This window comes from Camelus bactrianus, chromosome 5 (genome assembly GCF_048773025.1).
Source record: "Camelus bactrianus isolate YW-2024 breed Bactrian camel chromosome 5, ASM4877302v1, whole genome shotgun sequence".
Lineage (NCBI taxonomy): Eukaryota > Metazoa > Chordata > Mammalia > Artiodactyla > Camelidae > Camelus > Camelus bactrianus.
The window spans coordinates 69042293-69066160 of record NC_133543.1 but is presented as its reverse complement, the minus strand read 5'-3'; the positions used below and the strand labels follow the sequence as shown (position 1 = coordinate 69066160).

Here is a 23868-nt window from a genome sequence, read left to right as displayed (position 1 = left end):
GCTTGATTTTTGTAGTTTCTTCTTTTTTGTGCTCTTCTGTATTATTTTTGGTGAAATTTTGTGAAATGCTCTTATTATTCTTGAAAAATATGAAGTGTATATTTTGAAGCATTGTGCAGAAGAAACCTTAGAATTGTTATATCTACCCAGTGAATAAAACTGATTAATATTCTGGATGTTCCTTTTCAATTGTTTTTGTGAAAACTTTTTTACTTTTTGTTTAGAATTTGGTACTAAAGTCCGCCTACATTATTCTAGCCAGGCCAGGTTTCTTTTTGGTGTTTGCATGGTGTAGATCTTTTCTTTTTTCTTTTATCTTTCCTTTTTTTTTTTTTTTTTTTTTTTTTTTACCATTTTTGTTTTCATGTATTTTAGTTTTGTATCTTGAACAGCATATACTTGAATTTTGCTTTTATTTTCTGTCTGGCCACCCATGTACTGGGCTAAACTTTACTTTCTGATTATTTTCTTTTTATATGTCTCTCTTATTTTATATTCCTTTTTTTTTCTTTTTTTAGAACTAATTTTTTTTTCATTTTTTTCCCTACCAGCTTGGTAATGTTTAGTGGACATATTAGATATTACTCCCTGAATCCTTTTCTCATCAGATTCTAGTACAAATTAGTATTTTTGCCTTTTCCCATGATCTGAGAATTTTATTTATTCCCTTTACATATTTACTATTCCACTCTTATCAAATATCATCATTTATATATATATATTTTAAAATCTATAAACCTTCATATTATCATTAATACAGTTAATTTTTAGATATACTTAAATATTTACCTATTTCATTTCTCATCATTACTTCATAAATCCTTGAGATTCCTTTTGAAATCATTTTCCTTCTAACTCAAAGTTTTAAAAAAATTTCGTTCAATGTAAATCTACTCATAAAAAATTCTCTCAGATGTGTTTGTCTGAAAATGCCTTTATTTTACCTCCAGTTTTGAAAGATACTTTTGCTGAGTACACTGTTCTAGGATGGCAAATAAATTCTTTCAACACTTTTAAACTACTATGCCCTCATCTTTGGCTTCCTTTGTTCTGTTGAGAAATTAGCTGTAATTCTTACTATTCCTCCCTTGAATACAATGTATCTGTATTTCCTTCTGTCTGCTTTAAAGATTTTCTCTTTGATTTTCAGCAGTTACATTGTGGTATACATAAGTATGGTTTTCTACTGCATGTGGGTTGTTTTTTGAATTTGTGACTTGATACTGTTTATCAGTTTGGAAAATTCTCAGCCATTATCTCTTCAAATATTGCTTCTTCACCACTTTCTCTCTATTCCTGTGATGCCAGTTTACATTTTTTATAATTTATATAATTTATAATTTACCTTTTATTCATTTTGTCTCTTACATTCTTTTCCATATATTTAACCTCTTCCTATGTCAGTCAGGTCATTTCCTTTGGATCCACCTTCCAGTTCACAAATTAACATCTGAGACTGATTTCTTCATCATCTGCTTTCTTGGTGGGTAAATTTTTAATGTCCATCATTTCTCTTGGGTTTTGGTCACATTATCTTCAGTTTCATTTGCCTGTTTTTATTTGCTTTTTTGTTTGTTTGTTTTTTGAGTATCAGAGAATGTTTCCTTAAAAAATGGAAGTCTAACTTGAGGTCTGAGAGTGATATCTTTTTTTCCAAATAGGATTTTTCAAAGACATCTTGAAGGCAGCTATGCTAGGAGCACTGTCAATTGCCTATCACCTTATTCCAATCAGTGATTGGGAAAATTCAAAATTTAGCTCTGGTCTTTGGAAGGTCAAGTCTATTTGTAATTTACTCTCATTCCTCAGGCTCTCAATGCAAAGCCTGGAGTGTGTACAGAACCCATCCTTCTGCTGGGTCCAATTTTAGTCCTTCTAGTCTGAATTTCTTAGCCTCCTTTATCAAGATTATGTGACAAGCGGCCAAATCATCAGGAGAAAATGAACTTCAAATGCCAGGCTCGTCTCTATGTGTCTTTCTTCTCTTGGATCTTGACTTCATTATTCTTCACTAGATTTTAAACATTCTGATGGTTTCAAAGGCATCTTCTAAAAATGTTTTCGCCATATTTTCTACTTGTTTTCAACTGGAGGGCTCTTCCATGTTTCTTCATTTATCATTACTGGAAGTCATCTGCCTTGAGAAATATGTGTGGGCTTAACTTTTTATATTTACACGTAGGGTATACCATCTATTGAATAACTTAAAATAGTACACTTTGTTGAAAATTGTGATATATTTTGTTGAATTGTGTTTTTCCCCCCCTAGAAATTTCAGTGCCTTCAGTGTCTGTTAAAGTCCAACTCTTTTACTGGTCTTCTGGATCCTTCATGGTCTTCTGCTGTTCACCTTTCCAGCCTTTCCATCCTTACCTACCCGTACCTTCTGTTTATGCATTTTCACTTGCATTTGGATTTCATATTTCCATACTCTCTCTGTCTTTAAAAATATCTGCAGTACCAGATTTTGATTTTCCCAGAGTGCAAATTCTTTTTATATTAATGCATGCTGTTTGCTACCATCTTATTCAAATGCCATTTTCTGTCTATAAGACTGTGATCCCCTGCAGCTTGAAACTAATTGGTCTGTATTCCTAGAACAAGCCTAATTATTCTGTCAAGATAGGTCCCTATCAGATACTTTGCTCCTTCCTAGTTATGTCACTCTGCTGAAAATTGTCTGGCTGTGGATGAGGGTCTTCATTCCAGTGTATGTGCCTGTTAGTGTTGCAGGAACACTCAGACAGGGATGAGGAAACCTTCAGGCAGAGAGATTCAGCTAATTTTGACCAGAAGACAAATCTTTAAAATCAGTGAAACACAGGTTATCTTGAATTATTGCTGCCTAATCTTTGATTTTGTTATGAATACAGAGTAAATTTGGCATATGTATGCGTGGCTAGAAGTCAAAAAATAGAAGTTGAATCAGGGTCTCTGAAAGGTATTATTAAAATATAAATGTGTAATGGCTTAAAAATCATATTTACACAGTGTTGGTCATTGTAAATCAGTAGGTGCATTTTTAGAGTCACTAAATCTTTAACACTCATTATCATTCCATAGTGCAAAAATGAATAATGTTTCTAGCTCGCCTCGTGTAGGATTTACCACCTACTGATTGAATTAGGGAAATAAAATTCCTAGGTAAGTTCATGCACAACCATATAAATTATAAAGTTATTTTATACCATTTCTACCTCAGAGGAATATATCGACTCCATTCCATGAATGAGATATGAACAACACATCGACTTTTGGGAAGGCCATTTGTTCACTAAATACTCATTTATAGAGTGCCAGTTATGTGTAAGATGCTATGCTGGAGAGACAAAAGTGAATAATATTCTATACTTGTCTTCAAATGGCTTGTAGTTGAATGGAAGGACTATGCTATGACACAATTACAATATTTTGTAATAAGTACAGTTCTACATTAGTATTGGGGTGGCACAAAGAAAGAGGTAATGTGACCTGGCTGTTTATTTAGAGAAGTAGTCAAAGATGAAATTGAAGAGACAGGCTGGAGTTACTCCCTTGGATGGGCTGGTGTCATAGGAGTTTAAACTTTACTCTGTGGACAGTAGGAAGTCATTTGATGGTAAGACGTAGAGGAGTGATATATGATTTTCCAAACCTTTTAGTAATGTCATTTTATGTGGGGAAGGGAGATATGTTAGGGGCTGCAGCAACCTCTTGTAGAAAAGGACGGAGACCTATAAGGAAGGAGCAAGTAAATGCAGAAGGGAGAATTAATTTTTAAAATGTGGTTTAAGAACTATTAGAATGATGTGAAATTGCAGACCTGCAAATGAAAAGTAGTGCCATTAATCATGGTCATTAATTGAGAAAGTGAAACTGATTTGGGTGAAAGATAAGGAAAAAATGTCTGGTATTAGGCAGTGAGGCACATATGGAACATCTAGGTAGAATTAGATGAAGTCAGCAAAGATATAGGGTAAATCTCAGCCATGGACAAAAACACTACAGTCACACATGCAGAATGAAAAAAGACAAGTGTAGTTACGGACTCTGGAGAAGCTCAGTGTTTAAGGGACAGGTCTATAAATGTAGACTTCTGATGAATAAACTAAATATAGTGGCAATACCTGGAAAGGCCAGAGAAATTTATGGCTAACATTAGATCATTGGTCATAAATGAGACTTTGGTAAATGTTGAAAAAATATGAAAAATTTTGCATTCTGATGATTACCTTAAGTGTTGATACTGAGATACACAACAAATGAGTAAGAGGCAAAGGCATTGTGTTGTGCAGATTTGACGGACTGACTTGTTATCTTACCCTGTGTTATCCAAGCCCACTTCTAAAGAACTGATAGTCTTTGGAGATGGAACTCCTACAGTCAAAGGCAATCTTTTACATTAAACAGAGTGCGTATAAACATGCAGAAAGTATTTGGAATTAATTTCAGCTGAACAGATCGTATTCCATCATTCCCTAATTTGACACCTACAGCCTTAAAAGAACCTCAGCACAATTCCTAGAAATTGAGTGGCTTCCCATTTTAGGTCTTTTTTTAGAAGTTGGATACAAAATAAAACCCTGATTGTATTTGGGAGAGATAACTTGTTATGTGGGATTATGTATCAGGAATCTTACAAAGATAAAAAATAAACAAGTACATGTAAAATTATGTGATTATATCAAATCATTATGATTCTAATAAACAAATCATTTGAGCTGTTTTGTTGTCTTAAGTCTAGCCATATGGCAGAATAAAACACTATGTCAATGCAACAATACATGTGAACTGTCTTTGTAAACTTTGTAATGTCATAATTATAAGTACTGTTTTTATTACTAATAGAAACATAGTTAACAGTGTTACTTAGTGGGTGATGGTAGCTAGTATGTATAAATGTAGTCACTCACTCCCTATTCTTTACTTCTGAGGATCACAATTCATTAACGGCAGTTTCTCTTCAGGTACCTGTAAGTTCCTTGAGATCAGGGAATACCTCCCATATCTCTGTACTCCCACTCAACTAGTTCACTACTTGTACATTAATACATTTTTCCTGTATGTAATAGAGAAATTAACAGAAACCATGTAACTGTTCTGTAAGTTTCTGCCCTATTTCTACACAATGAGTGGGGGAAAAAACTAAAAAGGATTCATTATGAATATTCATTCATCTTCTATATACTCTTAGGAAACTTCAATGAAACTGACAGTTTTAAATAATCCCAACTAAAAAAAAAATAGCAGGTTTAATAAGTTATAGATCAGGGGTAGGGATAGAAAAGTGGCAGTCCATAGATGTATTTAGTTTGTCCCTCCCAATGTGACGTTTTTCCAAAATTAAATAATTATTATATAAATTTGTTATCAACATTTACAGTCAATTCTAATTCCCCTAACAAATGTATTATTCTCCTTCCTTCTTTTCCAACCACACTGACCTCCTTTTTGGTTGGAACACACCATGTTCACTCCATCCTTCAGGTCTCTGAACTGGCTTTTCCCTCTGCCTGAAATACTGTTCTCCTAAACAGCTTCATTGTCAAATCCATCACTGCCTTCAAGTCTTTGCTCAAATGTCATCTAGGCTTACCCAGACCACTGTATATAAAATTTCACAACCATCCTCACAACACACTCTTCTCCTGTCCTGTAAGCTCCCGGTCTCTCTTACTCTGCTCTTTTTCTTCCTGTCTATAGAAGTATTTGTATTCTAACATTATATGTGATTTACCTATTGCTTATGTTTATTATGTATTTTATGTCTTCCCAATATATTGTAAGCCACACATGGGCTGGGATATTTGTTTTTCTGTTTGCTTGCTAGTATATTTCAGACAGTGGGAATAGTGCCTGATAAATTAGGGGTATCAACACATATTTATTGAATGACTCAGTAAAAACCTCAAATAGATGGCTCCTTTAAAAAAATGTACTATATTTTAAGATTGGGATTGCATTCACACTAGATTCCCTCCGTTATTTGGGACTTAGTGCCAACTGATACTTAAACAAGATATGCATGCATTCCTCAGTCTCTATAGTTATCACCACCCCAGTTGTCTTCCCAGGACTACTTATATACATTGAAATTAATCTTAATATCTCTGCTTTCATTTTTGTTATAGTAGAGGGAAAAGTTAATTATGTTTTGTACTCATATCTTTACCAAAAGAGGGAACATGGGATTAAGAGAGAACAAGAAAGTTGTATGCTTATTAAAAAGTGGAGGCAAGCATTCTTCTATGTTGAAGTGAAGAATTTATCTATGAATTAAATATAAAAATGTATATCTTTCAGTGCCTGCTTAATTAATTCATTTGAATTATCTTCCTGGCTTTTGAATGTCTGACCCTGCTCTACGTAGTCAAAGCTGCAACCTTATTTACAATTCAAAGAGAAGGACCACTGAAGCATGTTTTAATAAAAAGAAGATAAATATTGCAGAAGAGCATCTTGATAGCAAATACCTTAGCAATGCAGAGTGGAAGTTAGTTATTTTACTGTGGAGCCTCATAACATTATGTCACCAAGAGACAAGCAGATCATTCCTGTGGATATCAATAGCCACGAAAACTTCAGCAGCTGAGATGGTTATCACTTTAGGTGTAAGCTTGCATTTGTATGTGTACATGTAAAACAAACAGATGTCAATCAGTTGGAGCAGAAGTATTAGGCATTTCCCCTTAGCCACTGATGAGAATAACTCAACCTTGCTACAGCAAAGTTTTGCATTGCTTTTGAAGGATGGAAACAGATAAAAACAGTGAGGAGAGATGTCAGTAGTTACCTATACTTTCTATCCCCAAAGCTAATCCAAAAATCCTTGACATTTACTCAGAGAAATGCCATAATTCTAATAAATTTAAGTTGATTTGTTGAATTAGGAAATGGATTGAAAACAGGACCCACCATTTTCAAAAGCTGCTCCATTTATTGGCTTCTGCATAAAGCCTTGCCTAGCACTGCTTCAGTGTTTGATGCTATGATAGAGATGGTCACTCGTGTCAGCATCATGGTAGACTTTCATGAATTCCATGTGCTTTCTTCTACCTGTGTCTCCATTTCATTCACCCTCCTTTTGAATATTTTTGACTTTGCAACACTTTCCTGTGATGATAACAGTGTTGAACAGAAATTCTTCACTTTAAAACACAAGTTTATTGATGTTGTCATAGTGTGATTTTTGTAAATGAAGGAAGAATCAGAGTACTATTGTAATGGTTACTTTAGTTGGGGATTACAAACAGTAATAGGTTATCTTGACTTGGTAATGAGCAGAGAAAATGAGACATTACCAAATATCTCAGTGTGTGTGGTCTTATCTACATCATTTTGAAATTTGAGCATCTTTGCACAAAAACAAAATGACTCAGATGTCTCAGTGGCTTAAAACAGAAAAACAAATATCTCACATATACTACTTGGCCTTTGTGGGTCATGAAAGGGGCTCTACTCATCATAATCACTTCAGAATACAGGCTGATGAAGAAGTGCTTGTCATGTGCTTTCGCAGTATTGAAGGAACCAAAGAATTGGCACTGGCTTGTTCCCTGAAATGCCACATGTGGCTTCTGCTCACATTTCACTGGTCAGGTAAATCACATGGCCACACCCAGGTTCAAGAGGGCAGAGATGTGTAATCCTATCCCATATTGTTTCTCTATCATACATATATTTAATATCATGCTTTCCTAAATGTTAAAAATAATCTCAGTTCCTTACAGAAAAATTTCAAAATGCAGAATTGAGTACAAAATAAATAGCATACAGAGTAGTTATAGTTACTATTAATATTTTGACAGTCTTTTAGTTGCACATGCATATGTGTTTGCAGGTATGTTATATGTATGTCTTCTATATTAGTGGATACTTTTGTATGTCTATAAATACTCTTTGTGGATGTAATTTTTAATAGCCAAAACATGTCCCATCACTTGGATGTATGGTATCCTGTAATTCAATTAACTAATCCCTTTTTATTAGAATTTAGGTGTTTCTAGTACTTAACTATAATAAATGATGCTCCATGGAATATCTTTATATACATCTTGGCACATTAATCTGAATATTTTCTTAGAATATATGTTTAAAAATAGGCTTACTAATTGGTATTTTGTACTTGTTTGTTTCTTAATATGTTTGATACATATCATCAAATTTCCCTCTAGAAAGTTTATGTAAAATTTTGGCATAGGCTTATTCCCAGAAATGCCACATGTGGCTTCTGCTGACATTTCACTGGTCAGGTAAATCATATGGTGAATTGGTAAACTATATTTTCAAATGAAAAAATTGATGAGGTACTCTCATACACTGCAAGTAGTGTATGGTTTAACATTGAACTCTACTCCATCTGGAATTAATCTGGGGGCAGGATAAGATGCAATCTACCTTTTCTTCCCAGATTGTTAAGCCAGTTTTCACAACAACTTTCATTGATTAATCTACATTGAGTCTTCTGTAGACTCAGTCACCATCGTGCTACCGTGTACAAGATCTTAATAAAGCAACTTATTGGCATAGTTAAGAAAATGTTCTTAATTGACTTGGTTGTAGTATTTTGTAGCTTATAGCAGATTAGAAACTACACAAAAAGGGGACCAAGAAAAGGGTGGAAACTGCTATAATTATTATAATTAGGAGACAGAAAAACTAAAAAGTAGACAAAGTTATTCAACAGTAGGGTTCATCATGATTACCAACCCATTAAGGAAACAAAGGTTTCATTATCCTTACTCTTTGTTTAAGAAACCAAATTAAAAAAAAAGAAAAAGTTTAAAACAACAGGCCTTGATGAAAAAACTGGGGAAAATATGGTATAATGAAAAGGATTTTGCAGTCAAACAACCTTAGACTTTAATTTGAGGTTCTCAACAAATACATGACATTAGGAAAGGGATTAGATTATTTTAGCCTAATTTTACCTATCTGTAAAATGAGCATGATAAATGATCCTTGTATGGCCACGATGTAGTGAAAATGATTTACAGTCTCATTATGCTCATCCCTCATTTACCTCCTCCTCACCTCAAAGGCTGCTTCAAGGTGGATTTCTAAGTTTCTAAAAATTTCAGGTCGTTGTGGCATTCTCCTCAGCAAATTCAGGGGCTCAGTTTTGTTTGTAGTTTGTAGTTATGACAAATGATTCTTTTAAGCTTGAAGAAAAGTCAGGTGTCAAGTATTTCATCAATGGATCTCAGTTAACAGGATCCAGTTAGAGACACAAGAATACTGAAGTAGATACTGGAGCTATGAGGCAAAGAAGAGATAACTAGGGCTTTGGGGCCGGGAAGATGGAATCTGACCCCTGGTCCTACCACTGCCCACTTAGTCATTATCCTACCTGAGCTGTATTTTTGTCCATTTATAAAAGAGAGATGATATCCAACATGCAGAACTGTTGTGAGGATTTGCGATGGTGTATATGTAGTCTATTAAATAAATGATAGCAATTATTATTTTCAATATTAACCTTAACTATACAGACTTTCACTGCTCTTCTTGTCTGTTCCTCTCCTGAGTTTTGGTGATAAGTTGACTATTTACAATGAGGATAATTATGTGAATAAAAGTTAATATATATGATAAATAAAAAAGGTGAGGGTTTTCTTTCATCTAAAAATATTAAACGTTTTTCAATTGAGTTCCTGCCTGGCAAGTGTTTATTGATGATACTTCAGTGAGACAAATATTGAAAGGGTATAATGAATCATATAAATTCCTATGCATTATAGTTTTTTATTAATAAATATAAATTCCTTTTGATATTATAGAGGTTATTTAAATATTAAATACCCATAATTTATTTCTTTTCTCTAGTTCTGATTGTATGGCATATAGGTTTCAGCTATTATAATGATGCTTAATGCTTTATAAATCTTTTAGCTAAGCTTGCTAAGTTTTGAAAGATTGATTGTTGATCACATAACCTCAGTGGTTCTCAAATTTTAGAGAGCATCAAAATCACTTGGAGATTTATCAGAAATATCAGAAATACAGATTGCTGGGCCCTATTCTCAGAGTCTCTGATTTAATAAATTTGGAGTGCAGTTTGAGAATTTGTACTTCAAATAAGTTCTCAGCTGATGTTGATACTCTGATCAGAGGACCACTCATTGAGAATCACTGAAATTGACTAATGGAAGTTAATTTTAAAAGAATATTCATTATTATTCAACATAGTAAAAATGTACATTTGTTTAACTTTAGAAGTTACATTTTTTGAAGCATGTCAATTTTTGTTAATGTTCGATAGTATCCTGAGTATTTCTTAAAATAATTTCTTTCATGCAAAGTCCTGTATAGACTAAGAGAATGTATAAATCTACTTGTCAGTCTCTGTTTTTAAATCAAGCAAAAATTTGATCTCTGTTCTATTAGTAAGTTTATGACACAAATAAGCAGTTTAGCCAGAAATATATTTTTAAAATGTAATGAACTAGGGAGTTTCCAAGTGATAGTTTATTTGTTTTACATTTTGTTTTTGTTGTTCTTTTTACTTCAGCCAATTTGATATGGGTCAAAGTATAGAATGACTCAGTGATAGCTTTAAAATACATCAACACTATTTTGTTTGATATAATAATATACAGTAGATACTTCAAAGGATTATTAGATACCTTTAGAAGTATTAGATCAAAAATGCCTAAATACATGTGAAAACAGCGTTTTGCAAGTATAATCCTCCCTATAATCAAAAGCGACAATAATGCAAACAAACATAAGGGTCAAGCGATTGAACAAATACATAAATAAGGAAGGGAGACTTTCCCTGACTCACCTTCATTTTCATTCTTAGACTATGAATGTCAATTAGCTCAATCAAGTCTTGCAGATAATGTCAGCTGTCAGTCATCCCTAGGTAGTGATGTGTGAACTTTGTCAGCAGGCAGTGGACTACTTGAGTGATGAATGAAATAATGAGGGCACAAAAGCCTGAACAAAACTTCTCTGTTTCTGCTTAATTCCTCTCAATATGGGAATTTAGAACAGGGATAGAAAAATCACATTAAAATCCATTTTAATGCTGTGTTTATTTAACACAATGTCTATTTTTAAAAATTCACCTTTTAACTTTGTATTTTTAAAAATTAATGGAAATGTCTTAATGATGACTAGGAATCATCATTTTCAACTATATTGGTGAGTGTAAACATTAGCTGCTACAAGGGATAAACCCACAAATCAAAAGTCCTTTTACAACTAAGGTTCGTTCTAACTGGGGGTGGTGTGACTCCTCTGTGTGGCTCTCCTCCATTGAGTGACTTGGGTATATGGGTAGCCATCTGGTAGCTGCATCATCTGGAACAGTCCTCCAAAGTCACTGTGGCAGGAGAAGGGAAGAGGTGAACTGTGTTGGGATGTGTGAAGGCTAGGACTGGAAGTGGCCTCATCATTTCTAGTCACATCCTGTTTTTCAGAACCAATATCTTTAACTCAGTTTAAATGCAATGCAGTGAAATGTAGAAGAGCTCTTAATAGTCTCTGCTATACCTACTAAACTTGTTTTATTGAAATAGTCATTTAAATCTAGGTTTTTAACTATATCATATCCAGTTAAGCCATGATTTAAAAAAAAAAAAACTAGTTTCAAATTAAAGGACATTTACTATGTGTAGACTAGATTCTTTATATACATTACTTTATTTGAAAACTTAAGGAAATAATACGTCTATGATAAAAATAATACGTACTTAAGATAAAAACAGTAAAGAATGATATAAGAAGGAATTCTATTCCCTTTGCTCTGATTTCTGCTTACTAACCCATTGGTGACCACTGGTTTAGTTTTCTTTTGGCTTTAAAAAAACCATTTATTTATTGTCTTATAGTTCAGGAGGGCGGAAGTCTGAAGTCGATGGGTCAGAGCTGGGTTTCTTTGAGAGGCCTTAGGGGAGAATCCTTTCCCGGTCTTTTCCAGCTGCTAGAGGCTGCTTATAGATTCCTTGGCTCATGGCCCCTTTATCCACCTTCAAAGCACATCACTGTAGACTCGATTTCCATCATCACACCCCATTCTCTGATCCTGAACCTCCTGCCTCCCATTTAAAAATTTTTAATACTTTCTTATTTAAGTATAGTTGATTCACAATATTATACTAGTTTCAGGTGTATGACAGTGATTCAATATTTTTATATATTATATTTAAAGTTGTTATAAAATATTGGCTATATTCCCTATACTGTGTAATATATCCTTATGGCTTATTTATTTTATATTATGGTTTGTGCCTCTTAATCTTCAACCCCCATTTTTCCCCATACCCTTTCCTCTCCCTGCTGGTAACCACTGGTTTATTCTCTATATGTGAGTCTGTTTCTGTTTTGCCAAATTCATTTGTTTGTTTTATTTTTTAGATTCCACATATAAGTAATAACAGGATGTTTGTCTTTCCCTGTCTGAATTATTTCCCTAAGCATAATAACCTCCAGGTCCATCCATGTTGTGCAAATGGCAAAATTTTTAATCTTTTTTATGGCTGAGTAATATTCTATTCTATGTTACATCATCTTTATCCAACCATCTCCTGCTAGAAAATTAAGTTGCGTCTATATCTTGGTTATTATAAATAGTGTTGCTTTGAACATAGGGGTGCATGTATATTTTCTACTAGTGTTTTTGTTTTGTTTAGATATATACCCAGGAGTAAAATTACTGGATCATATGGTAGTTCTAATTTTAGTTTTTTGAGGAACCTCCATACTGTTTTCCATAGTGGCTGTACCAATCTACATTTCCACCAACAATGTACAAATGTTCCCGTTTCTTCACATCCTTGCCATTATTTATTTGTAGACTTTATGAAAGGCATTCTAACAGGTGTGAGGTATAGCTCATTGTGGTTTTGATTTGCATTTATTTGGTTATTGGTGATGTTGAGCATCTTTACATGTGCCTGATGGCCATCTGTGTATCTTATTTAGAAAAATGACTTTCAGGTCTTTTGCCCATTTTTAATTGGGTAGTTTGGTTTTTTGATATTGAATTGTATGAGCTACTCATGTATTTTAGATATTAAGCCTTTATCAGTCATATCATTTGCAAGTATCTTCTCCCAATCTGTAGGTTGTCTTTTTGTTTTGTCAATGTTTCCTTTGCTATGAAAAGTTTTTTAATTTAAATAGGTCCCATTTGTTTATCTTTGCTTGTTTCTTTTGCCTTGGGAGACTGATCCAATAAAAACATTGCCATGAATTAGTCAGATTGTTCTGCCAGTGTTCTCTTTTAGGAGTTTTATGGTTTCAGGTCTTACATTTAGTTCCTTAATCCATTTTGAGTTAGTTTTTTATATGATGTGAGAATTTCATTCTTTTACATATAGTTGTTCAGTTTTCCCAGCACCACTTACTGAATAGAGTGTTTTTTTCTCTACTATATATTCTTGCCTCCTTTGTTGTAAATTAATTGATCATATATGGTGTAGATTTATTTATGGGCTTTCAATGCTGTTCCACTGATCTATGTATCTGTTTTTGTGCCAGTACCATACTATCTTGATTACTGTAATTTTGTGCTATAGCCTGAAGTAAGGGAGTACAATACCTTCAGCTTTGTTCTTTTTACTCAAGGTTACTTTGGCTATTCAGGGTTTTAAAATTTAGAATTATTTGTTTTAGTTCTGCGAAAAATATCATGAGTTTTTAAATTGGGATTGCATTAAACCTGTAGATTGGTTTGAGTAGTATGGACATTTTAATATTAATTCTTGCAGTCTGTGAACACAGGATATTTTTCAATTTCTTTGTATCTTCTTCAGTTTCCTTCATGAATGTATTACAAGTTTCAGAGTATAAATGTTTCACCTCCTTGGTTCAGTTTATCCTATGGTATTTTATTCTTTTAGATGTGATGTTAAATGAGGTATTTTTCTTGCTTTCTATTTCTGATAGTTCATTATTACTATATAGAAAAGCAATTGATTTCTGTATTTTAATCTTGTTTCCTGCAACTGTACTGAATTCATTTATTAATTCTAATAAATTTTTTGCTGGAGACTTTAAGGTTTTCTATATATAGTATCATGTCATCTGCAAATAGTGAGTTTTATTTATTCCCTTACAATTTGGATGGCTTTTATTTATTTTCTTTGTATTGTTGCTGTGGCTAGAACTTCCAACGCTATGTTAAACAGAAGCGGTGAGAGTAGGCGCCCTTGTCTTGTTTCTGATTTTAGACAAAAATCTTTCAGCTTTTCAATATTGAGTATAATCTGAGCTGTGAGTTTGTCTTAAGTGGCCTTCATTATGTTGAGATATGTTCCCTGCGTACAAACTTTGATGACAGTTTTTATCTTGAATGGATGTTGAATTTAGTCAGATGCTTTTTCTGCATCTGTTGAGATGATCATGTGATTTTTTTAATCCTTTTTTAGTACTATAGTTTATCACACTGGTTGATTTGCTGATGAACTATCTTTGCATCCCTGGAATAAACCCCACTTGATAATGGCATATGATCCTTTTTATACATCATTGAGTTTGGTTTCCTAATATTTTGTTGAGGATTTTTATATCTATATTCACAGAGATACTGGCCTGTAATTTTTTTTTTTTAATAATGTCTTTGCCTGGTTTTGGTATCAGGGTAATGGTGGCTTTGTAGAATGAATTTCAGAGTGTTCCCTCCTCATCAATTTTTTGGAATCGTTTGAGGAAGACAGGTACTAGCCCCTTCTTTATATGTTTTGTAGAATTACCCATAAAGCTGTCTGGTCCTAGACTTTTGTTTCCTGGGAGATTTTTTTTTAATTACAAATTCAATTTCACTACTTGTGATCGGTCTGTGATTGTCTGTTTCTTCCTGATTCAGTCTTAGAAGATTGTTTCTAGAAATGTATCCATTTCTTCTAAAACTGTCTAATTTGTTGACATGTAACTGTTCATAGTTTTCTCTTATGATTTTTTGTATTTTTTGTGGTATTAGTTTTTTTTCTCCTCTTTCATTCCTTATTTTGTTTATTTGCGTACTCTCTCTTTCTTTCTTTTTTTTTTTTCCATGAGTCTGGCTATAAGGGCTTATCAATTTTATTTAAAATTTCCCTCTTAGAATTGTTTTTTGCTTCATCCTGCAGATTTTTGAAAGTTCTGTTTTTATTTTCATATTTCTGTGATATTTTCTGATACCCCCTTGATTTCTACATTGACTCATTTTTTTTAGTACCATGTTTTTTAGTCTCCACATGTTTGTTTTTCCCATTTTCTTTCCTGTAATTATTTTCTCGTTTCATACCATTGTGGTCAGAAAAAATGCTGGTTGTAATTTCTATCTTCTTACCTTTGTTGAAACTTGTTTTCTGACCTAGCATGTGCTCTATCCTGGAGAACATTCCACATACATTTGAAAAGAATGTGTGTTCTGCTGTTTTTGGATAAAGTGTGCTGTAGATAATTTAAGTTCAACTGGTCTAATGTGTCATTTAAGAACACTATTTCATTATTTATTTTCTATCTGGATGACCTGTCCATTGATGTAAGTGGGGTGTTATTATACCCTGTTATTGTATTACTGCCCATTTCTCCCTTTATGTCTATAAATATTTGCTTTATATATTTAGGTGCTCCTCTGTTAAGTGCATATGTTAGTAAGTTTTATATCCTCTTCTATTATTGATCCCTCTATTATTTTATACTACCCTTCTTTGTATTTTGTTATAGACTTTATTTTAAAGTCTATTTTGTATGTTATGAGTATTGTTACCCCAGCTCTTTTGTAATTTCCATTTGCATGAAATACCTGTTTTTGTCCCCTCACTTTCAGTCTGTGTGTGATGTCTTTAGCTTGTGAGTCTCTTGTAAGCAGCATATAAATTGATCTTTTTAAAAATCACATCAGCCACCCTATGTTTTTGAGGGAGCATTTAGTCTGTTGATATTTAAAGTGAATATTGATAGGTATGTATATATATATCCCAGTTTTGTTACCTGTTTTCTGGTTGTTTTTGTAGTTCTTCTCTGTTCTTTTTGTTTTTAGTTTCTTCCTTTGATTTTCTTTATTGGTATGCTTGTGTTCCTTTTTCTCTAGTTTTTGAATATCTATTGTAGGCTTTTGATTTGTGGTTACCATGAAGTTCATATATGTTGACCTATAACTATATCTACTTGGTTTAAACCAGTAATCATTTAAGTTCAAACATACTCTAAAAGATCTACTTTTTAAAAAAACTCTACTCTCCTATATTTTGTGTTTTTGATCCCCTGTTTTGCATCTTCATGTTTATCCCTTTACTGTTGTTTGTAGTTTAGTTGCTTTTACAATTTATTGCCTTTTAATCTTTGTATTTCCTTATTTCAGTTGTCAGTCCACAGCCTTTGCCATATATTTGTCTTTACTAGTGGGATTGTTTTTCCTATGAAGTGTTCTTTAGATTTTTCTTTTTCATCTAGAGAAGATTCTTTAACATTCCTGTTAGGGTCAGTTTAGTATTGATGCACTCTTCCAGTTTTTGCTTGTTTGAGAATTTTTTTTCTCTCCTTCAGTTCTGAATGATAATCTTGTTTGCTGGAGTATCATAGTTTGCAGGTTTTCCCTTTTCAGCACTTAAATATATCATGCCCTTCCCTTCTGGCCAGTGAAGTTTCTTCAGAAAAGTCAGCTGATAGCCTTTTGGATGTTGCCTTGTATGTGACTTTGTTTTTCTCTTGCAGCCTTTAGAATTCTCTCTTCATATTTAACTTTTGTCCTTTTGATTATGATATGCCTTGCTGTGGGTCTTTTTAGGATATCTTTTTGGGGACTCTCTGTGCTTCCTGCATCTCTATATCTGTTTCCTTTGTCAGGTTCAGGAAGTTTTCATCCATAATTTCATCAAATATATATTTGACTCTTTTTTATCTTCTGCTTCTGGGACCCCTATAATGAGAACGTTGATATGCTTGATATTGTCACAGACATCCCTTAAACTGCTTTCATTTTTTAAATTTGTTTTTCTTTTTTCTATTTTGATTAGGTAATTTTTATTATTCTATCTTCCAGATCACTTCTGTGTTCCTCTCTATCACCTACTGTAATTTATCACTTTTATTTCTTTCTGGTGCATTTTTCATTTCAGTTATTGTATTTTTTCAGTTCTGTTTGGTTCTTTTTAATAGAGTTCTAATCCTCTGAACTCTTTACCTGGTAAATTCTGTATCTCTGTTTCATTAATTGTTTTTTCAGGGTTTGTTGCTGCTGTTGTTGTTGTTGTTGTTGTTGTTGCTGGGTCCCAGGGCTGGGGCACCCAATATGTGGTTCAAACTGCTCACTCCTGAGGAAAGGTCTCCAAGCCCATGTATCCCCACTCTTACTCTGTGACCCTTCCTAGGGGCTCAAGTCCCGATCTGATTGCTTCTGTACCATTCCTATTTGACTATGTGTGGATCTTTCTTACAGTATTGTTTATATAAGAATCTTTCTGCCAGTCTCCAGCTTGTTTTCTGTGAGAATTGTTTCACATGGTGATGTATTTTTGATGTGTTCATGGGGGTTGGTGAGCTCCGCATCCTCCTATTCAGCCATCTCTTCCTGGTGACCACTTTTAAGATTCTTTCTCTGTCTCTCTCTGAAAACGTTTCACACATACATTAGCACTTACCCATATAGATCCTTTTTTATTTTATAAAAATGGAATAATTTTGTTTATATACTATTTTGTAAATTTCTTTTTAAAAATTAATAGTTATGTCATAAAGATAATTTCATATAAATTAGAATTATATTCAGAATATTTAACAACCATTACAGCATGAGCACTGATTAGTCAGAATGGATGCTGGATATAGGGGAGGAGAAAGTTCCTGGAGGCCGGGTGTGCCAGGCATTACCTTAATTAGGGAACCATAGTGAATAAGTCAGGAGCAAAGGATGTACCCAAAGAAGGTGCTGTGGTGGTGGGGGTGAGAGGAACATGGAGTATGTGCCCAGGGTATAAGCTGTTTTCTAAGTAGTATGAATATCTTTCAGTATTTTAACAACCGAGAAGGCCATACTGGTGCACTAGGGTTATATCAGCGCTGCATTACCTCATTCTATTTAAGGTAGTATATGAGAATAGTACATGTTTTTTAAATAAATTAAGGTATTGATGCACAATTAGATTGTTTTTAATATCTAATATTGTAAAGAATGCTGGGTATTAGAAAACAAAAGCAGGAACCACAAAAACAAACTAAAGTACCTTAAAAAAAAGAATACTTTCATATATAATTTGATGAAACTTTGTGAGAACATCTGTAAGGCAAATTCCTAGCTGTGGAATTGCCAAGTCAATTTTTATTCTCTAGCTATTTAAAATTTGCTCTTTGGAAAAGTCAAATCAGTTTATACTCACCCCAAATGAAAATATTTTTTCCAATCTTGGCCAATAGTTTGCATTTTTATATTATCAAAACTTATATCTTTATTCAATTTTATAGTTGAATGATTAAAGAAATAATTTGGTCTTGTTTAGTCATCATTTTGTAACAGATGAAAAATTGTTAGATTTGGGGTCATTTAGACCAGACTTTCTGCTTGTATTTGAACTAATTACTATAAGTTGGTTTTCTCAAGTGTAAAATGGAGAAATTATGAATGTCAAAGCAATTTTGCCTAGTTTGTTATTCCAGATTAATTTTAGATTGATTTTCCAAGGTTTCTGAAAATTCCCACCAAAGTTTTTATTTGAATTGAATTAAATATTTAAGTGAAACTTCTTAAGAAGTTCATCAGTAGATGTTCTGAGTCCATGGAGTATCCATATTAAATCAGACCTTGCTTTAAGTCTCCGAATAGAGTGTAATATCTTTCTTCAGGTTTAGTACATTTCTTATTAGTGTTTCATTAGGTACTTTATATCATATTGTTGCTAGATTTAATAGAATATTTTTCTTTTATATATTGTGTTCACTCATTGTATATATGAAGGTTACTAATTTTTATAATTTATAATTTGTAGTACATTTGTAGTAATATGACCTCTTAATAGTTCCTTTTCCCATGTGGCTTCATACACATTGTCTTTCTATCTCTATTATCTATCAATGTAATCACAATATATGTAATTAATGATAATTTTATCTGTTTCATTCCATTAGTTTTATTGCTTATTCCTTCACCATAGTATCTTTTGCATGTTTCTACTCTAGCTTTTCTTTTTCATTTATGTTGTTCCTTAATAAGACTGTGAGTGCTTGTAATGGAAAGGAACGTATTTTACTTATATTTGTGGTATGGTAACTAACCTGATGCTTGATACAGAGTAAACACTTAAATATTGAGTGAGTAATTTTGAGCTTCAGTTCATGCGTAATTCCCATGCATGTTAGCTCAATGGAAAGCAATGAACAAGATGGAGAATCAGACACAAGTCAAATGGCATAGATACAGAGCCTGTGTACCCAAGAGACTCATGTGGAAGGAGGCCAAATAGATAATTGGCTTCCCAATCAGGATAGATACAGAAGATGCCTAACTGATATGTCACTGAAATGGAGAGAAAGTTACCCATCTGGTCTTGCATCCTGTGAATATAAGCAACAAGTTTGTATTTAATCCCAACTGGCAGGCCAGTGAAGCAAGAACTCCTTTGATTATTGATCCTGGGACAAGTAGAGATAACCAGCAGTTAACTAGATATGGAACTGGGATTCTGACAGCTGGGATCATACTGAAGTCTGCTTTAATCAATATCTGAGGAGAATTTAAACCTGCAATTTGGTTAAGATAGAATATTTTATAATAAGTAGAGTATGAAATAACTCATAATGAATTTACTCACTTTTTACTCATCAGATGAAATTAACATGTGCCACTAATTGCAGCAATAATAAAAATAAACACAGAAATATATCTAATGTTTGTTAAGGATTAACTAATGTGGTCAGTGCTTTACAGAAATTCTCTCATTTAATCCTCACAGCAGCCTATGAATCTGGTATGATTTTGGTTATATTTTACAGATGGAAAATACAGCTTAGAAAGTTTTTAAAGTAGCTTGGCTAAATCTATATACTAGTATGTGGTGGAGCTGAACTGCAAGGAAAAGTCAAGATTTTCAGTCCCGACTTATTTCACAGTGATTTCTTTAAAATAAATTCCAATGTCAGACCCTCACTTTCAGGGATTATTAATTGGTCTGGAGCGGGACCTGGTGGTATTGGTATTTTTTAAAAAGCTGCCTGGTGATTTCAATGTGTACTCACCGGAGTTGAGAACCACTGAACTATCAAAGCATGTTACTGAGGGTTTAGCTTTTGCCCTCCAGTGTACTTTGTCAATACAAAGAAATGATAATGGTTATGTAGCTTGAAACAATAGTTTTGAGATTTATTTTGCTTCCTGTATCCTTTACACCTCCTCCTTATTTATATATCCCACATTTACTTCACTGATCCTGCCTGCCAGTTTACTGGCTATCGTCTTGTGGAATGTTTCAGTGTACAGGCTGGGTTATAAGGGTCTTAGCTTTTGCCTCTGTAAGTGCATCTGTGTTTAGATAGGATTGCTGTTACTAGGCCTTTAATTTTCTTTTAAATAATTGTCCAGTTATTATTATATTTTCCCAAATTCTTCTCAGCTGTACCAAAAATTCTATAGTTGATTAGGTTTTATGCAATCTAGTTGATTAGGTTTATTAAAGGCCTCATTGTATTAGATGATCAGTTTAACAGTGCTTATACAAATTGCTGTAGATAGTAAGTTTTTGGTTCTAGATATATCCATGTAGTCAAAAAATTATATTAAGAGCAGATTCTGCTCCACCTTGCTTTATTTTTCAAATAGTAATTTACCCTCCCTCCATTTTCAATCCAAACAGTATTATTAAAATGAAGTGTCATCACAACAATAGGAAAATGGACAAAAGGTATAAAATACACAGTTAAGAAAGAATGAAGTACAAAAAGAAATACAAAAATAGTTTAATCTAAGCAATTAATTGAAGAAACAGGAAATACAGCCTTATATATGAATTAGCAACAGTATTTTTCAGACTTTTTACCTTATAATTTATGTATTTATTATTTTTATTGTTCATAATGTCCTCATGCTAGAATGCAGGATACGCAAGGGAGGCAATGTTGTCTGTTCTGGTCAGTGATATATTGAAAGAGCTGGAAGTAATGCCTGTCCTGAAATAAACACTCAATAATAGGTAATAGTCAAAGAAATAATTAAATGTGTGTATGTGTGTGTGTGCATCATCACAAAGATGTGGTAAATTGTACACGGTACTGTCTAACTGGAAGCGATATGAATTCATACAATTCTGAAGAGTAGTCTGTGAAAAGGTATCATGTCTTTTGTTAAATATTTTATTTGGATTATCATTTATTTACACTTCTAGAACTACTTAATGATGTCATCAGTAAAGTGCAGATTTGTAGACAGAAAACTCTATTCACAGCATTGATAATCTTAAGGGAAACAGAAATAGCTGATGTTAAGTAAAATATGGCATCTTCATTCTTTCAAAACAGACTAAATAATGTAAAAATGCAGTGATATAATGTTAAGTGAAAAATGGAGGGTTGATAATAGAACATGGTTCCAATTTTTTAAAAATTGAGGGAGAGAGACAGACAAATTGTTAAACCAAGTGATAATAGTTTATATCTAGGTGGTAAGAGTAATTGTTTTCTTTGTAGTGTTATAAAATACATAAAATTTCTATATGAATGTATAATACTTTGTTAATCTGAAAAATATTTCATTCACAAAAATTGGCTTTATCATTTTCTACCTGAGTATATATTAAAGAATCTATTGTAATGTAACCTCCACAAGGGCAAGTCTTCTTATCTGCTCTGTTCATTGGTGCATTCCCCATGCCTAGAATAATGTTTAGTGTAAAATAGCACTTATAAATATTTTTTAAATAAATGAATGAGTGTACAAATGAATGGTATGTCTTCCTCTGTTAAAGGCAATTTTAAAGTGTTAAGGGTAAGTGGATCGATGACTCCCTTTTCTTTGTCAAGTAGAACAATTAATCCATCCATCATTAATTACGTCCTATCCATAGAGTGTTTTCTTTCCACTGGGGAGAGACCACTTTCTCATGGACTGAAAATGATCTTTGATCTCTAGTTAGAGTTTGCCATGTGGGGAGGGAAGTGACCAATGCATGACAGATGTGGATTCTAATGTATGTGAGATTTAAAGTGATTATGACAGAAATCTTTTACCTTCAGTAAGTGCCTTTAAAATAGCCCTGTGTCCTCAGATTTAAAGAATAAAACCATAATTAACAATTAGCAAATGATGTAATTTTGTTATTATAATTAACATGTTTTTAGTTCACTGTTTATAGAGGACAAAAGAAGTATAAAAATAATCCCAGATTTTGCTGATGTTACTGTTGAGGATGGAAACTTATTGAAAAATGATAATAGACCAATAATATAAGACAACACTGTTTTATGCTTCATTGTAATTCAGTAAGGGAATGTATATGAATAATTTTTACCATGTAGCATGCAGCTTAGACCTATGCAAGTAGATGTATACCTTATTTAAAATTTTACCTTTTTGCATATTTTCTCAAAGCTAAAATTAGGAATGAAGGGCTTAAGGTAAATTCTGATGGATTATAAAAGTAATGTTTATTTTATAATTTAATATTAAATAAGACTGTATCAGTGTGTACAGTGAGTTGTCTATTTTACACAGAGCTCTTGCTTTATTTTTTCTCTAGGATTCAGAATTTCCCACAGATATGCAACCAAATCCAAATCTGTCTTTGTGTAAAGAAAATATTTGTCCAGCAAAATTTGACTACAAGCTGAATAACATATTGAGACTTCACGAACTTCCCGTGAGCTGGTAGGATTTTTGATATTTTATTAATGCTTTTGAGATTTTATTGTCATGCCTAAATTATGATGCTCTTATAGCCATTCATGGTCGAAGTGGTTTGCCCTCAGCCTTTTTCCAAACTGCTACTCATAATACTGGAAGCATCTGCTTATAGCTGCTGCAAGAATCTTAAAACTAATTGGTTTAGGCGCTTGGTGGCAGTACAGACTAAGTGCGCTACTGGGCATATTTAATGTAGAGGTCGCAGTTCTGGCTTAAAATAAAGCACATACCATTTTTAGACAGTTTTGTAGGATTTATTTTAAAAATAAGATCTCAGTAACCATGCATTTCATTTGTTTATTTTACTTACAATTTTACCAGTGTATTTTTTTCTCATTAACAAATTGTTATGTTTTGTTGTGAGGACCATAGTTTTGTGAACCATAACCACATCAGTTTAAAGAAAAAACTTATTATTTGGTATTTATTAAAATGCATTATTTTATGAATTGCCTATTTACATTCATAGGAAATTTATTTTAAATCTTGTAAAATTTATACTACTATTATTCATAGTTTTTAAGAAAAGTATTTCTGTGGGGAATCTGTAACTATACATTCTATCATACAGTTCTATGGTTCATTAAATTTTAGTTAGGTGATTAGCTTTTATTAGTCAGATAATTGTGGATATATCATTTTGATCATTGTTTAGGTAAGTAATATTATTTTCTTGCAATTGTTAATATAACCCCAATATATATATATATTGGTCTTCAAGAAATCTGATATCTGTACAAAAGGTAAGGCAAACATTATGTAACTGCTTCTGTTATACGTAATGAGGACAAATATCTCAGAATAGGATGTTAATCAACTCTAATAACTTAACATACATTTATCTGTGGTGGGTTTTGTTTTTTCATTTGCAAAGTTTCCCTTGCTGTTGATGACTGTGTGTGTAATTTACCTTCTAAACCCTGTTTGATTATTTTTGTGTAGCAAGAATATTGTCTATGGCACCTTACCTAAGAGCACAGCAGATGAGATCTTATCCGCCATGACCAAACCAGTAGGTTAATGAATTGAAAAGTTCTGTTATAAAAGGAAACATAATAATGATACATTCA

The 23868-nt window shown here is 32.9% G+C and overlaps 1 protein-coding gene across 1 annotated transcript in view; it reads left to right on the top strand.

The window, feature by feature from the left end:
* The window catches only part of SPAG16 (sperm associated antigen 16), a 777122-nt gene that overhangs the window by 119442 nt on the left and 633812 nt on the right, over positions 1-23868 (top strand). The window contains exon 10 of the mRNA XM_010960056.3: positions 22635-22762. Coding sequence (XP_010958358.3) covers positions 22635-22762 — 128 coding nt within the window. The remainder of the gene's footprint in view (positions 1-22634; positions 22763-23868) is intronic.